This window comes from Electrona antarctica (assembly GCF_951216825.1).
Source record: "Electrona antarctica genome assembly, chromosome: 24".
Lineage (NCBI taxonomy): Eukaryota > Metazoa > Chordata > Actinopteri > Myctophiformes > Myctophidae > Electrona > Electrona antarctica.
In genome coordinates, this window is record NC_136803.1 from 18,879,325 (window position 1) to 18,893,045 (window position 13,721).

Genomic DNA, 13,721 nt, shown 5'->3' on the forward strand with positions numbered 1-13,721 from the left:
ATACACATTTGCATATACAGCATATCTGGTGTGTGTGTGTGTGTGTGTGCGTGTGTGTGCGTGCGTGCGTGCGTTTGTGCGTGTGTGTGTGTGTTATACCAACAACTCCTGATAACCTTGATACACACCCTTCCCAATGACAGAACACATTCTGTTGATTGATTGCTGATTCTAGAACAGTCACCCAGTGAAAACACAAGTCAAATAAATTAGTTGAGAGTACTTTTCTTTATTAAAAGCATGGGAGCAGGAATGTGCTTCTTAATAAAAACTATCCATTAAATCTTTTGTGGGGTGTTTAGCCTTGTGCTATACTTAATTGAATATTGTAACAAAACGTATTAGAAGAAACAGCAAAATGAAGACAACAGTTGTCAAACTGGGATACCGGTAATAACGATGACCTTTGATATCACGTACTGTACATCTAGTACTCTTCGCCCTCCTCCTCTCCCTCTGCGACACTGTCGGTGCCCACCTCTTCGTAATCCTTCTCCAGGGCGGCCATGTCCTCTCTGGCCTCCGAGAACTCTCCCTCCTCCATGCCCTCGCCGACGTACCAGTGGACGAAGGCCCTCTTGGCGTACATGAGGTCAAATTTGTGGTCCAGTCGGGCCCAGGCCTCGGCGATGGCCGTGGTGTTGCTCAGCATGCACACGGCCCTCTGCACCTTGGCCAGGTCTCCTCCGGGAACCACGGTGGGAGGCTGGTAGTTGATGCCCACCTTGAAGCCTGTGGGACACCAGTCCACGAACTGGATGGTGCGCTTGGTCTTGATGGTGGCGATGGCCGAGTTGACGTCTTTGGGCACGACGTCGCCTCGATACAGCAGACAGCAGGCCATGTACTTGCCGTGGCGAGGGTCGCATTTCACCATCTGGTTGGCCGGCTCGAAGCAGGCGTTGGTGATGTCGGCTACAGAAAGCTGCTCGTGGTAGGCCTTCTCGGCGGAGATAACCGGGGCGTAGGTGGCCAGAGGGAAGTGGATACGAGGGTACGGCACCAGGTTGGTCTGGAACTCTGTCAGGTCCACATTCAAGGCACCGTCGAAGCGCAAAGAGGCGGTGATGGATGACACAATCTGGCCAATGAGCCTGTTGAGGTTGGTGTATGAGGGACGATCAATGTCAAGGTTCCTGCGGCAGATGTCATAGATGGCCTCGTTGTCCACCATGAAGGCACAGTCAGAGTGTTCCAGGGTGGTGTGCGTGGTGAGGATGGAGTTGTAGGGCTCCACCACAGCTGTGGACACCTGGGGTGCAGGGTAAACGGCAAACTCCAGCTTGGACTTCTTGCCGTAGTCGACGGAGAGACGCTCCATCAGCAGGGAGGTGAAACCAGAGCCGGTTCCTCCACCAAAGGAGTGGAAGATGAGGAAACCTTGGAGCCCAGTGCACTGGTCCGCCTAAACCAAGAACAAAAAGTTGATCAAGCGCTCGCCTTCTCCTGTAGCACCTCTCCACATTTTCTACATGTTGTTATAACATCACTAGTATGGTTTTGAGTGGAGCTAGCTTTCAGAAATGACGTCATGTGGCAGCCAAGTCTTTTGACCCCTCACTGTCACACAAGTGGGATTTTTTGAGGGGCGCCAGGCCCTCCTATGTCCAGCTTTTCATAACACAAACATTAAATTCCCATTGACAATGAATGGAGAATTATTGTGACAGTGTATATTTTACGATTTTTATAATTCATGTTTGCACAATGCTAGTAGTCGATGACCATAAGCCCATAAGATAAGACCATATCACTACATTAAAATGAAAATTACACTGCCACGCCCCCAAGAGTGTCTGCTTCATGTTCTCCCAGATTTTTTTTCCCTCTGAAAACAAAATCTTCCAGACGTACACAGAAACCCCAGAAAGACATAAAGACATATATACTAATACACAAATGTCTTGGCTTACCAGCTTACGAGTCCTGTCCAGAACCATGTCGATGATCTCCTTGCCAATGGTGTAGTGACCACGGGCGTAGTTGTTGGCCGCGTCCTCCTTGCCTGTGATCAGCTGCTCAGGGTGGAACAGCTGGCGGTAGATACCTGAGCGGACCTCATCTGTGGGACGAATTGGATACATTTATATTTAGTAGAATTATAACTAGGGTTGGCATCCGGAATCGGAGGAACCGGATAAAAAATTGAGGAAACAGGAATCGGTTCCATCACATTTGGAACCATTTCCGGAACCGGTTTATCTGTCAGAGCTGGTATGTGGACTTCACGGCGGTTAATAATTTTTTAATACTAGTGGTTCTCGAACTTTTTATTTTCAAGGACCAACATAACTCTCAGAGTTAAAGACCTGTTAGGGTCCATTTGGAACCCCCTCAAGTAAACGCCAAAATTGGTTTTTTTTAAAATATAGGAATAGTTAAGAGGGAATCGTTAAGAAATCGGATGGTTACAATTAGACGATTCACTAAATTCACGATATAATTGTTTTAACAATGTTCTTTTCCAGACAAATGAAAGATTTTTTTTAAATCATTTCTCTCACACAATGACAAATCTAGTATTTTATTTCTCCTTTAATTTCCTTACCTTATCCTCTTTTCAATACAGTAGCAAATGACTGAATGGCTGACTTTTTAAAATCATTTAGCTAAGCCCTGCCCTCTCCTCTCCCCATGGGTTGGACACTTTCCATCCGGGCTCATTCATTCCAATGTAAATATCATTAAATACTGGTTCATTTTTGGAAACAGACCTTCAAAACCTCTTCCAAATCCGTCAACAAGGCCTGCCGTATGCACTGGAGAAATATGTGCGTGACATTTATTTTTTAAAACAATGTTTTATCATATAGGAAAACTATGGTGGAGAGGTTTGTCTAACCCATGTTATGCTTGATTGGACCATAGCAGTTTGGGGAGGGGCTTAGCTAAAGGTCTAAGATTCTGTATTTTCTTCTCTTTTTTTGTACGCGCTCTCTGCTGTTTGCATCACGATTCAAATTTAAATTGTCACCAGTTTGAATCGATTTACGATCTATCGATACACAGACTACAAATCCTAAAGGACCGCAACCCAAATTATAACTGATAATACATAATATTATATAACAGAAATGCCTGGTCAACAACCGCTCTACTTTCGACCTCTTTCTTACCTATGACGGTTGGCTCCAGGTCTACAAACACGGCCCTGGGAACGTGCTTCCCTGCTCCGGTCTCACTGAAGAAGGTGTTGTAGGAGTCGTCTCCCCCTCCGATGGCCTTGTCGCTGGGCATCTGACCGTCCGGCTGGATGCCGTGCTCCAGACAGTACAGCTCCCAGCATGCATTGCCCATCTGGACACCGGCCTGCCCCACATGGACTGAGATACACTCACGCTGCAAGAGAATATAACACAACAGGTTAAGAGTTGTTCCAATATGAATATGTCAGAAAAGCTGCAGATACTGGCTAAAGTCTTTGGTTATCGGTATCGGCGAGTACAGTATGCCAGTCAGACTATGCCATTCTGATGCAGTGGAATTCATCACATGATGATGAGATATAATTTACAGTTTTTCACATGTTTTGAATGCTTCAGTTGATGTTGTACTGTACGACTGTTTTATAGTCTTCCTACACGATTTACATTATTATTTTTGACTAACTTGTAGCTGCTCTTTAACCATTTGTAATGGACTTAAATAGATCAGTGGTTCTCAAACCTTTTAATTTCAAGGACCGCCATAACTCTGAGTGTACACAAACGGAACCAAATGGACCCATAAGGGTCCATTTGGTTCCGTTTGTACACTCTCATGAGTTACAGACCTGTAAGGGTCCATTTGGAACCCCCGCAAAGAACCCAGATAGTCCCTGGACCCCACTTTGAAAACCACTGTCCTAGATTTCGTTTCGATTGGTACTCGGTAACGACTGATATGCAAGTCATGGGTATTGGAATTGTGAAGGGGAAAAATGGTACATCTTTGCAACAGATTCTCAGTATACTGTGAGAGTGACATGCGGCTCCACCTATTCTATGCCTTGTTCCGTATGTGAGGTCTTGGGTTGAATTAGTGTGTTTATGTCTGTGTTCTACAGTAGAAGTCTTGCTCTGTTGTGTGACATCACCGTCCGGTGTTTCATGTGCTCATAAACATGAAAAGAACAAGTCTAGTTTACAGTCGATCTGCAGTCGCTCAAGAGGAGCCAGGTTTTGTCCTTGTTGAGCCAGATTGGGTTTTTGTCTTTTTTATATTCCTCGCAGCCCGACTATACAATTTCAACTTCAAGACTTTGCTTCCGCCTGGCCCATTTTTAACAAAGCAAGCACCAAAATAGTTCCATTATTTAGAATGCAAGGCCACAAAACAAATGCCATATCAATATCATGATTTGAGACTAGAATTGTCAGGGATTTTGGATATCGTAATATGACATCAGGGGCAGTATTATGCGTGTCTTAAGTACCAGGTCTTATTACTTAACTTAAGACCTGGAGGCGTGATCAATGCCATTTGGCTATTCTGAGTGGCCAAACAGTATTGACCACGCCTCCAGGTCTTAAGTTAAGTAATAAGACCTGGTACTTAAGACACGCATAATACTGCCCCAGTGGTGTCATCTTTTCCTGGCTTTAAAGACGGCAGTACAGTAACACGCATCTACTTACCGGATTATTTTAGCTCAACTGCATCATTTTTCTTTAGGCATTGCATTACTGATTATTGTGTTATTATTATGTAATATTATTTTGCAAAAGCAGCAATAGTCAGACTCATCCCCACAATTTAGATTTAGAGGTCGTCATCAAAAGATCATCGAAAATATAATTATATTTGATTGTCCATATTGCCCAGCCCAACTATGATCTTGAATGTAGTATTGTTAATTTACTTAAAATCATATTTCACAAAAAAAGGTTGCGATTATGAACATAAAGAGTCAACATGTGAAATGCAACCAGTCAAGGTTAGACCCAAACAAAGACTGTATCAATCCATTTACAAAATGTAAAACCTTTCCCCATCTAAAAAGCCTTTACCATATAGCTACCATGTCTATCATTGTTTTATTTCTTTTGACTATTACCGGTATATATATAATGTCATATAATCCCATTACGGGATGGGCCGCAGAGTGCCGCATGATTGACACGTTAATGAAATATTGATTCACTTGCGCATCTTAAAGGGACCAAAGGAAACATAGTCTGCGGTTGTTGTTGTAATTGCATATATATCAGGTCATGTTTAATTCAGTCCATGGGAGGACTAGGGAGGGACTCATCATGCCCAGTCAAATATACGATAATGCTGAGTCACCCGTAGAATGTCCCTTCTGCAGCACCCGGTGTAGTGTGGTGCTATCATCCCCATTGCCATCCCCTCCCCTCCCCCACAAAATGGACACAGTGGGCTGACTGGGCTGTGTCAGCGCCAGCGGATCATGGAAGGCTTGTGCTACAAAGAAAAGCCACTCCCTAGTATCTACACCCCCGCCCCATATACCTGGCCGCTTGTTTCTTTCTGTCACTGCTGATAGCAATGACAGCATCATTATTACTACACTTAGGTAGAGAACGGTATACCTTGCCATGATGTATAGGCCACTTGTAGGCTAGTATGACTATAACTCCAAATATTGGTGGTGAGATTCATTTAAAATAGTTGAGTCGTATATATTATACCTACTTGCACGGCATGGTGAAACGATGCATAGCCTATTGCACGCGCACACGCACACACACACACACACACACACACACACACACACACACACACACACACACACACACACACACACACACACACACACACACACACACACACACTGTATTGTGCAGCCTATTCTGCCAGTGTGTGTGTGTGTGTGTGTGTGTGTGTGTGTGTGTGTGTGTGTGTGTGTGTGTGTGTGTGTGTGTGTGTGTGTGTGTGTGTGTGTGTGTGTGTGTGTGTGCGTGCGTGCATGCATGCGTGCGGTAAACCTACACACAATATGCCATCTGTTTTTACACAACAAAGTGCTGGTGTCTGTACTGTACTATATCCTATCAACAACACAGACAGCTGGCATGATGTGGGTCATTAATTTTGCAGATGGCTATACAGACTTAGCCTAATCTTTAGACTCTCGTAGATGTATTTAATTATCGATTCTGACATTTTCAAGATTGAAAATGTCAGAATCGATAAATATAGTAAATTCTATAGGCTTGGTCAGTCCAGTCTTATTTGTCTCCCTATTGTCATTTCATGTTTAACCCCCCCCCCCCCCCCCCCCCAGGTATATATCCATGTACAGTAGACGCAGTGTGTGTGTGTGTGTGTGTGTGTGTGTGTGTGTGTGTGTGTGTGTGTGTGTGTGTGTGTGTGTGTGTGTGTGTGTGTGTGTGTGTGTGTGTGTGTGTGTGTGTGTGTGTGTGCGCGACTGTGCGTACGTGTGTGTGCAGTGCCAGTGTGTGGCGCGCGGCATCACATCCAGTTCAAATATCGCGTAACTGTAACGGTACACGGTACATTGATTTTTTTCCCCTCCTCCTCCTCCACCACCACCACCACCACCACCACGACGCGCATCAATGCACCCGAACAAAAAAAGGGCACATTTTAACTTAAACGAACGCATAATCAACGGGATAAATGACTAGTTTCATTAAATGACAGTTTCACAAACGTGCTTTTATTTGACTATGCAGATTAAACTGTACAGTACAGTAGGCCTGACCATGTGGCTCTGAAAGCCATCATTCAGTCTCACAATGAACCTGCAGTCCTGCACCAAATGTAGCCTACTGATAGAGCCTATACGTTTGAAAGAAAAAAAAATATTACTGAAGAATATACGCTAGGCTATAATTCAAACAGAAATCGTCTTATTGTCAAAGCATCTTTTAACGACCACGATCGAACATCCTACAGTGACCTACACCACCCTGCACCAGATTTGTAAAAAAAAAAAAAAAATAGCCGGCTATTAAAACGTCCCGATCTTGTGTCTAGTCTAGCTGTTAAAACAAGGATATCGTATTCTCGTTTCATTTGCATATTAATAACACTCACCATTTTGAACGGGTGTTTTGTGCTTCCCTTCTTGCCGAAGTTGAGGATTCGGTGAATGAAGGATGAATGAGGCGCTGGGGTTTCAGAGCATCTTTTATACAGGCTCTGACGGAGGCAGAGGGGGCGGGGCTTAACCTTACATGGGAGGATCATATTTCATCCTATAATGACATTATATAACAATATAGATGTGAATGGAGTGACTGATATGATATAGAGTGATATGGATGTGAGTGGAATAGATTTAACCAATTTAGACCGGAGAACGATTCTACAAATCTCTTCTAAATCCTGACAGTTTTCTGAAAAACCTATGTTTCTATATCAGTGATTCTCAAACATTTTCATGTCAAGGACCCCCAAAAATATATGTATTTGGCCGCCGACCCCCATCTGAAAATATGGTGTTCCAGGAACCCCTCAGAAGCAAAGATTTGAGTTTAAAAGGTTCACTCTGAAAGAATATACATTCAAAGATTTGCGCCTTCACGATTTTTCCAAAATATCAGATCTACAAGCTCGTAGCGCGGCACTCGGTGCCTCGCTATGAGCTTGTAGATCTGATATCTTTCAATAGCTAAAGTATAACATAATGCTTAAAACACCAAAAGGAGTTCCCGCCCAGAATGGTTTAACACAGTGATTCTCAAAGGGCCCCCATAACCCTAGAGTGTACAGTATAATACAAATGGAACCAAATTGAGCTTTACGGGTCCATTTGGTTCCATGTGTACAGTATGTTACTACACTGAGTTTGAAACCCTTTCAAGGACCCCATGGTGGTCCCTGGTACGTCTATGTTGGGGTAGGCCTAATGTCATTATTGTATGGGGAACATTTTCTATAAGAACAATAATGTTCTCAAATAGGCTATAGCAAAAAATAGCTGATCTATAAAGCTTACAATGTGACACATTGACCTTATAGCTATTTATGCAACACTATATAACTTGTACATAACCTTTAATGTAGGTATACAAACTATACATGGTGGTTGTAACTCACTTCCAAAAAAGGAAAAAATCCAATTCAATGTTGTTGTTTTATAGCTCTAGTCATAACTCATTTATTATGAATTCATAGCCATGTAATCACCACACTTTTAGCTGACAATATACCACTTTATTTCTTAATAAAAAAATGATTATCTGTTTGTGAGTACATTGTGCTTGTATGTATGCACACATTATCCACTACTTTAACTCATTGTGCAGGGCATATAGGAATACAAATAAACCTTGTTTAAAGTCTTTGACGCTATATGTGTGCACAAGACATGCCAATGGCATTAAGCGACGAGCAGTGAGCCTTAGATGAACCATGTGATGTTACTTGAGATGCCAGTCGTTTTGTCGTTATTTGGCTTAATTTATTCACACAAAAAGGACATCATTTGTGCTCCAAAATACACGAAGAACCAAGCAGATTATGAAAAGTCTGAATAGTACGCTGTACACTACAGCACTGACTGCTCTGGCCATATAACGCAGGCAATCAGTGAGTGACTGCATTATTTTAACAATTTAACAATTGTAGCAGTTAGCTTTCTATATAGAGAGAAGAGTGTTGATTGTCATTTAAACTTGGAAACAATGGTTGGTATGACAAATTTGACACTACATTTTTTCTTTAATTCAACCAATTTCTGAAAGTCACGGCACATTGAGTCTGGCTATTTCATTTTCCATGTGAAATCAAAGTTGCTGTAAAATATAAGGTTTATTCATGAAATTCTCATATGAATTACTGTTACATAACTGACCAAAAAAAGAGAACCTTACAGCATTGATTTTGTGATGTTTACTGTTCTGAACCCTAATATTCTTCGCCCTCCTCTCCCTCGTCCGCGAGGGTGTCGGTGCCCACCTCTTCGTAATCCTTCTCCAGGGCAGCCATGTCCTCTCTGGCCTCCGAGAACTCTCCCTCCTCCATGCCCTCGCCGACGTACCAGTGGACGAAGGCCCTCTTGGCGTACATGAGGTCAAATTTGTGGTCCAGTCGGGCCCAGGCCTCGGCGATGGCCGTGGTGTTGCTCAGCATGCACACGGCCCTCTGCACCTTGGCCAGGTCTCCTCCGGGAACCACGGTGGGAGGCTGGTAGTTGATGCCCACCTTGAAGCCCGTGGGACACCAGTCCACAAACTGGATGGTGCGCTTGGTCTTGATGGTGGCGATGGCCGAGTTGACGTCTTTGGGCACGACGTCGCCTCGATACAGCAGACAGCAGGCCATGTACTTGCCGTGGCGAGGGTCGCATTTCACCATCTGGTTGGCCGGCTCGAAGCAGGCGTTTGTTATTTCAGACACAGAGAGCTGCTCGTGGTAGGCCTTCTCGGCGGAGATAACCGGGGCGTAGGTGGCCAGAGGGAAGTGGATACGAGGGTACGGCACCAGGTTGGTCTGGAACTCCGTCAAGTCCACATTCAAGGCGCCGTCGAAGCGCAGTGAGGCGGTGATGGACGACACAATCTGACCAATGAGCCTGTTGAGGTTGGTGTAAGTGGGACGCTCGATGTCCAGGTTCCTGCGGCAGATGTCGTAGATGGCCTCGTTGTCCACCATGAAGGCACAGTCAGAGTGTTCCAGGGTGGTGTGCGTGGTGAGGATGGAGTTGTAGGGCTCCACCACGGCTGTGGACACCTGAGGGGCAGGGTAGATGGCAAACTCCAGCTTGGACTTCTTGCCGTAGTCGACGGAGAGACGCTCCATCAGCAGGGAGGTGAAACCAGAGCCGGTTCCTCCACCGAAGGAGTGGAAGATGAGGAAACCTTGGAGCCCAGTGCACTGGTCCGCCTGAGTAATAAATAATACAGGAGTAACATTTCATAATTTTGTTCAAAGTTAATTACAATATCAAAATGAATTTTGTACTACTGTACAAATAGCTTACCAGCTTACGAGTCCTGTCCAGAACCAAGTCGATGATCTCCTTGCCGATGGTGTAGTGACCACGGGCGTAGTTGTTGGCCGCGTCCTCCTTGCCTGTGATCAGCTGCTCAGGGTGGAACAGCTGGCGGTAGGTACCTGTGCGGACCTCATCTGTAATTGGAAAATATTGTATTCACATATTATTCAATATGCCCGTTACCTCCACCTGTTGAGTTGTTTGTTTGTCTGTGTCCGTCGACAAAATAACTTAAAATAAAGGCAAACATTTGGGTAAAAAGGAGTGAGTCGGTGGATTTTCATGAAACGTGTAATAGTTACTGGCTGTATTGTCCATATGTCTCAACACCTGACGATAACACAGAGAAAACATTATCTTTGCTGGTTTATATGACCATTCTGATGTTACGATTAACATTCTGTTTCAATTCTTACAGAATTATCTTTTGAGCACATACTGTGCTGCTTCGGTTAACTTTGATGTCTGTTTCGAGAAAGGATAACGGATAAGATCGGTAATGATTCAAAATATACATTTCATATGCAGGGCAGATGGCTCTCGTGGGGTAAACTATTAAGACCTGAGGCCGATTCTACAAATGTCTTGATTCTAAATCCTTAAAAAAAACTTATGTTGCTATTTCAGTGGTGCTCAGACCCCCAAAATGATATTTGGCTGACGAACCCCATCTAAAAAAAAGAAATATTCCAGGGACCCCCAGAAGCAAAGGTTTGAGTTCAAAATGTTCACTTAAAAACATTATTTTCAAAGATTTTTTTCCAATGATAAAATCTAAAACAACACAAATGCTTTCCCGGTTTTAATGGCTTTAAGCATCCGTGAAAATCAACGGACAGGATAATGAATGCTTTTGTAGCAGATCACTTTGATGAACTAAACAAATGATTTACCTATGACGGTTGGCTCCAGGTCTACAAACACGGCCCTGGGAACGTGCTTCCCTGCTCCGGTCTCGCTGAAGAAGGTGTTGAAGGAGTCGTCTCCCCCTCCGATGGTCTTGTCGCTGGGCATCTGACCGTCCGGCTGGATGCCGTGCTCCAGACAGTACAGCTCCCAGCATGCATTGCCAATCTGACAACCGGCTTGGCCCACGTGGACGGAGATACATTCACGCTGTGGGAAAGGGTCAATTAAGTGTTTACTTTACACAAATGCAATGTTTTGTTTTCTGAAAAAACATTTGTTGCCATATCCAGGGACGTGCTGGCCATTGGGAAATTCGGGACAACTCCCGAACGGCCGGTCCAGTCCAGGCCGGTCTGGGCCAGCCGTTTCTTTTTTTGTATTAATAAAATAGGCCTTTGGCCGCGCGCCTAGAGGGCCTCCGCAACTCCACTTCCCGGGCTGAATTATGGGCCCACTACGTCCCTGGCCGTATCAGTGGTAAATGGTAAATGGTGCATTTATATAGCGCCTTTATCCAAGGCGCTTTACATACAGTGCATTACATTCACCCATTCACACACACATGCATACACCGATGGCGATGGAAACCATGCAAGGCACCAACCTGCACATCAGGAGAAATTAGGGGTTCAGTGTCTTGCTCAAGGACACTTCGACACTGACTCTGGGGGAGCCCGGGTTTGAACTGGCAACCTTGCTGTTGCCATCTGGCCACTCTACCCCTGAGCCATACATGGTCTTCAAACGTTTTCATGTCATGAACCTCCCAACATTAGCCTATTATGTATTTGACTGCGGAGTGCGGACGCAATCTTAAAACAATTTGTTTCAGGTAGCGCACAGAAGCAATGATTTGAGTTAAAAATGTTCGCTTTAAAATATATATTCTGCTATTTATGAAAAGCCAAAGTATAAAATAATGGTTAAGCTAATTATATCTATATTATTATTATATCTATATTATATATATATATATATATATTAGATTATATATATATAATTATATAATCAAATTATTTTATAATGGGTTAAAGCTGCACTATGTAACTTTCCTCTTCTACCCCGGATTTGAACACCTGCTGTGTGCTGATTCTTCTTTACCATTGAGCTAGTAGAACCTGCCTGCCTGCTTAGGGGATACATTTAATCTTGACCATCAGGTAAATATTGTGTCAGAAGTCAGATCATGTGTCTAACTAGTGAGACATGACACGATCTAAATGTCTCAATAGAGGAGCAGGGAGTCCAATCCACCATGCATGCAGATTGGACAAAAGTACAGTTTTATACTATAGTTTTATGCGTTTCCTCTTCGTGAGCAATAGGCTAGCAAATAATTATGGTAGTCCATAATTCATGAGCTTGATGAAAAGGGAAGGAGTCAGCTTTAAGAAATAGTTGATAGACCTACTTTACTATTACTGTGCAACATAAAGGCCAAAGGTTACTTACTTCATCATCAAAATAACATTACTGATAATTAAAGTATCATAGGTAAAACAAAAATAAAATAAAATAGGACATCCCTATTGCTTTCTAACACAAGATGTCACTTACTCCAACTTTGTGGTGTCTGGCTCATTTTGAAATGAAACACTTACATGGACATACATACTAACTACACAAGGTTGAACTTGTAGCCAGAGAGCCCAACTACTTTACTTGTAGTTAAATGGACAACTACATTTTCACAGAACATAGCAACATTTAGGCCTATCCTTGTGTTGCATCACAAATATACAACATACATTACTAGAACATTAATCATTTTTGTTTTCATTGTATAAACCTTTTGACCAAAAATGAAAAAGGGCCTCACCATTATTGCTTGCAAAGTATATAGTCTCTCGCTCAGGCTGTGATGTGTCTGGCTCTGGGACCTTTTGTTGTGTCAGGTATAAAGTGCATGAAGCACCTTTATAGGTCTGGGGGATCGCTAGGCAACAGGCTTTGGCATGTTGTGGTAACCAGAGGAGCCAGAGAGACCAAAAAGTGGGGCAAACAGAGAATCTGCTGCTATGCTCTCGTGCACAGATCGAAGGAATGACGGCTGTTGTTACACAGATGGCTCCCCAGCAACCAAGATTACAGCAGCTGTGAAATGTGACCCATAATTGTTCTCTCGTCCCGCACCAAGAGTCTGCATGAAATAATATTGTTCCCTGGGACTGGGAGTAAAGCCTAATATACTGCAGGCTATGTACTGGACAAAATGTATACGTGCATTTCAAAACATCTTAGATTTGGGGTATTTAAAGCCCAGTTTACACATACAAACAAACCGCATACCAGATGAATTGCTGGTGAGTGGTGACACAGTACTGGGCTTCTCAAAGTGGTTGCCATCACAACTTATACTATAGGGTGCCAGTCCAGTCCAGGGGTGCCTCCGGATACTTGGATAATATTTGGGATTTATCAATGTCACTTCAGTTTAACCACTTAGACCCTCGATACTTACCCAAGTTAAACTGTACTTGGTGAGTTATTTTTCGGAGCTATGTGTGAGTGTGGGTGGCTGGCTGGGTGCCTGCTGCCTGGGTGGGTCTGAGCACGAAAACAGCATGGTTGTTTTTCACCACCTGTGCGCAACCTAACACACACACAAACGCACACGCACTGTATACATGATGATTTCGGATGTGCCAGTACAGTACAGTACAGTACAGTACAGTACAGTACAGTACAGTACAGTACAGTACAGTACAGTACAGTACAGTACAGTACAGTACAGTACAGTAGAGGGACCCCCACACGGTAACGCTGTCATTTCTCAACCGTTTCGGACGTGGGGCGGCTCGCCGGATTCGGCCCGCCCCCCTGGGCGCGTTCCTGGGGGTCTGGATGTTCCGGGGACCCCCTGAGGACTCCCCGGGGATCCCCGGAGACCCCCACATGGTAA

The 13,721-nt window shown here is 43.9% G+C and overlaps 2 protein-coding genes across 2 annotated transcripts; both read right to left on the reverse strand.

The window, feature by feature from the left end:
* Nucleotides 1-218: 218 nt before the first annotated feature.
* On the reverse strand, nucleotides 219-7,061 carry LOC306917674 (tubulin alpha chain-like). Its single transcript, XM_079495963.1, has 4 exons — nucleotides 7,006-7,061; nucleotides 3,117-3,339; nucleotides 1,914-2,062; nucleotides 219-1,405 (listed from the first exon to the last, which is right to left on the reverse strand). Exons 1-4 carry the CDS (start codon nucleotides 7,006-7,008, stop codon nucleotides 428-430), a joined length of 1,353 nt encoding a protein of 450 aa, XP_079352089.1. The 5' UTR covers nucleotides 7,009-7,061; the 3' UTR covers nucleotides 219-427.
* A 1,448-nt stretch (nucleotides 7,062-8,509) lies between these two features.
* Nucleotides 8,510-12,656, reverse strand: LOC306916887 (tubulin alpha-3 chain). The gene is made up of 4 exons (XM_079494969.1): nucleotides 12,639-12,656; nucleotides 10,804-11,026; nucleotides 9,896-10,044; nucleotides 8,510-9,798 (listed from the first exon to the last, which is right to left on the reverse strand). The coding sequence occupies exons 1-4, from the start codon at nucleotides 12,639-12,641 to the stop codon at nucleotides 8,821-8,823; spliced, it is 1,353 nt and encodes a 450-aa protein (XP_079351095.1). The 5' UTR covers nucleotides 12,642-12,656; the 3' UTR covers nucleotides 8,510-8,820.
* Between the last annotated feature and the right edge of the window lie 1,065 nt (nucleotides 12,657-13,721).

What these genes read in the sequence shown, in the direction of transcription:
- LOC306916887 (XM_079494969.1), bottom strand. An exon ending in CCTGGAGCCAACCGTCATAG is followed by an intron (nt 10,045 to 10,803) that starts GTAAATCATTTG and finishes TTCCAATTACAG; the next exon opens with ATGAGGTCCGCACAGGTACC. An exon ending in TGGACAGGACTCGTAAGCTG is followed by an intron (nt 9,799 to 9,895) that starts GTAAGCTATTTG and finishes TTTATTACTCAG; the next exon opens with GCGGACCAGTGCACTGGGCT.
- LOC306917674 (XM_079495963.1), bottom strand. An exon ending in CCTGGAGCCAACCGTCATAG is followed by an intron (nt 2,063 to 3,116) that starts GTAAGAAAGAGG and finishes TTCGTCCCACAG; the next exon opens with ATGAGGTCCGCTCAGGTATC. An exon ending in TGGACAGGACTCGTAAGCTG is followed by an intron (nt 1,406 to 1,913) that starts GTAAGCCAAGAC and finishes TTCTTGGTTTAG; the next exon opens with GCGGACCAGTGCACTGGGCT.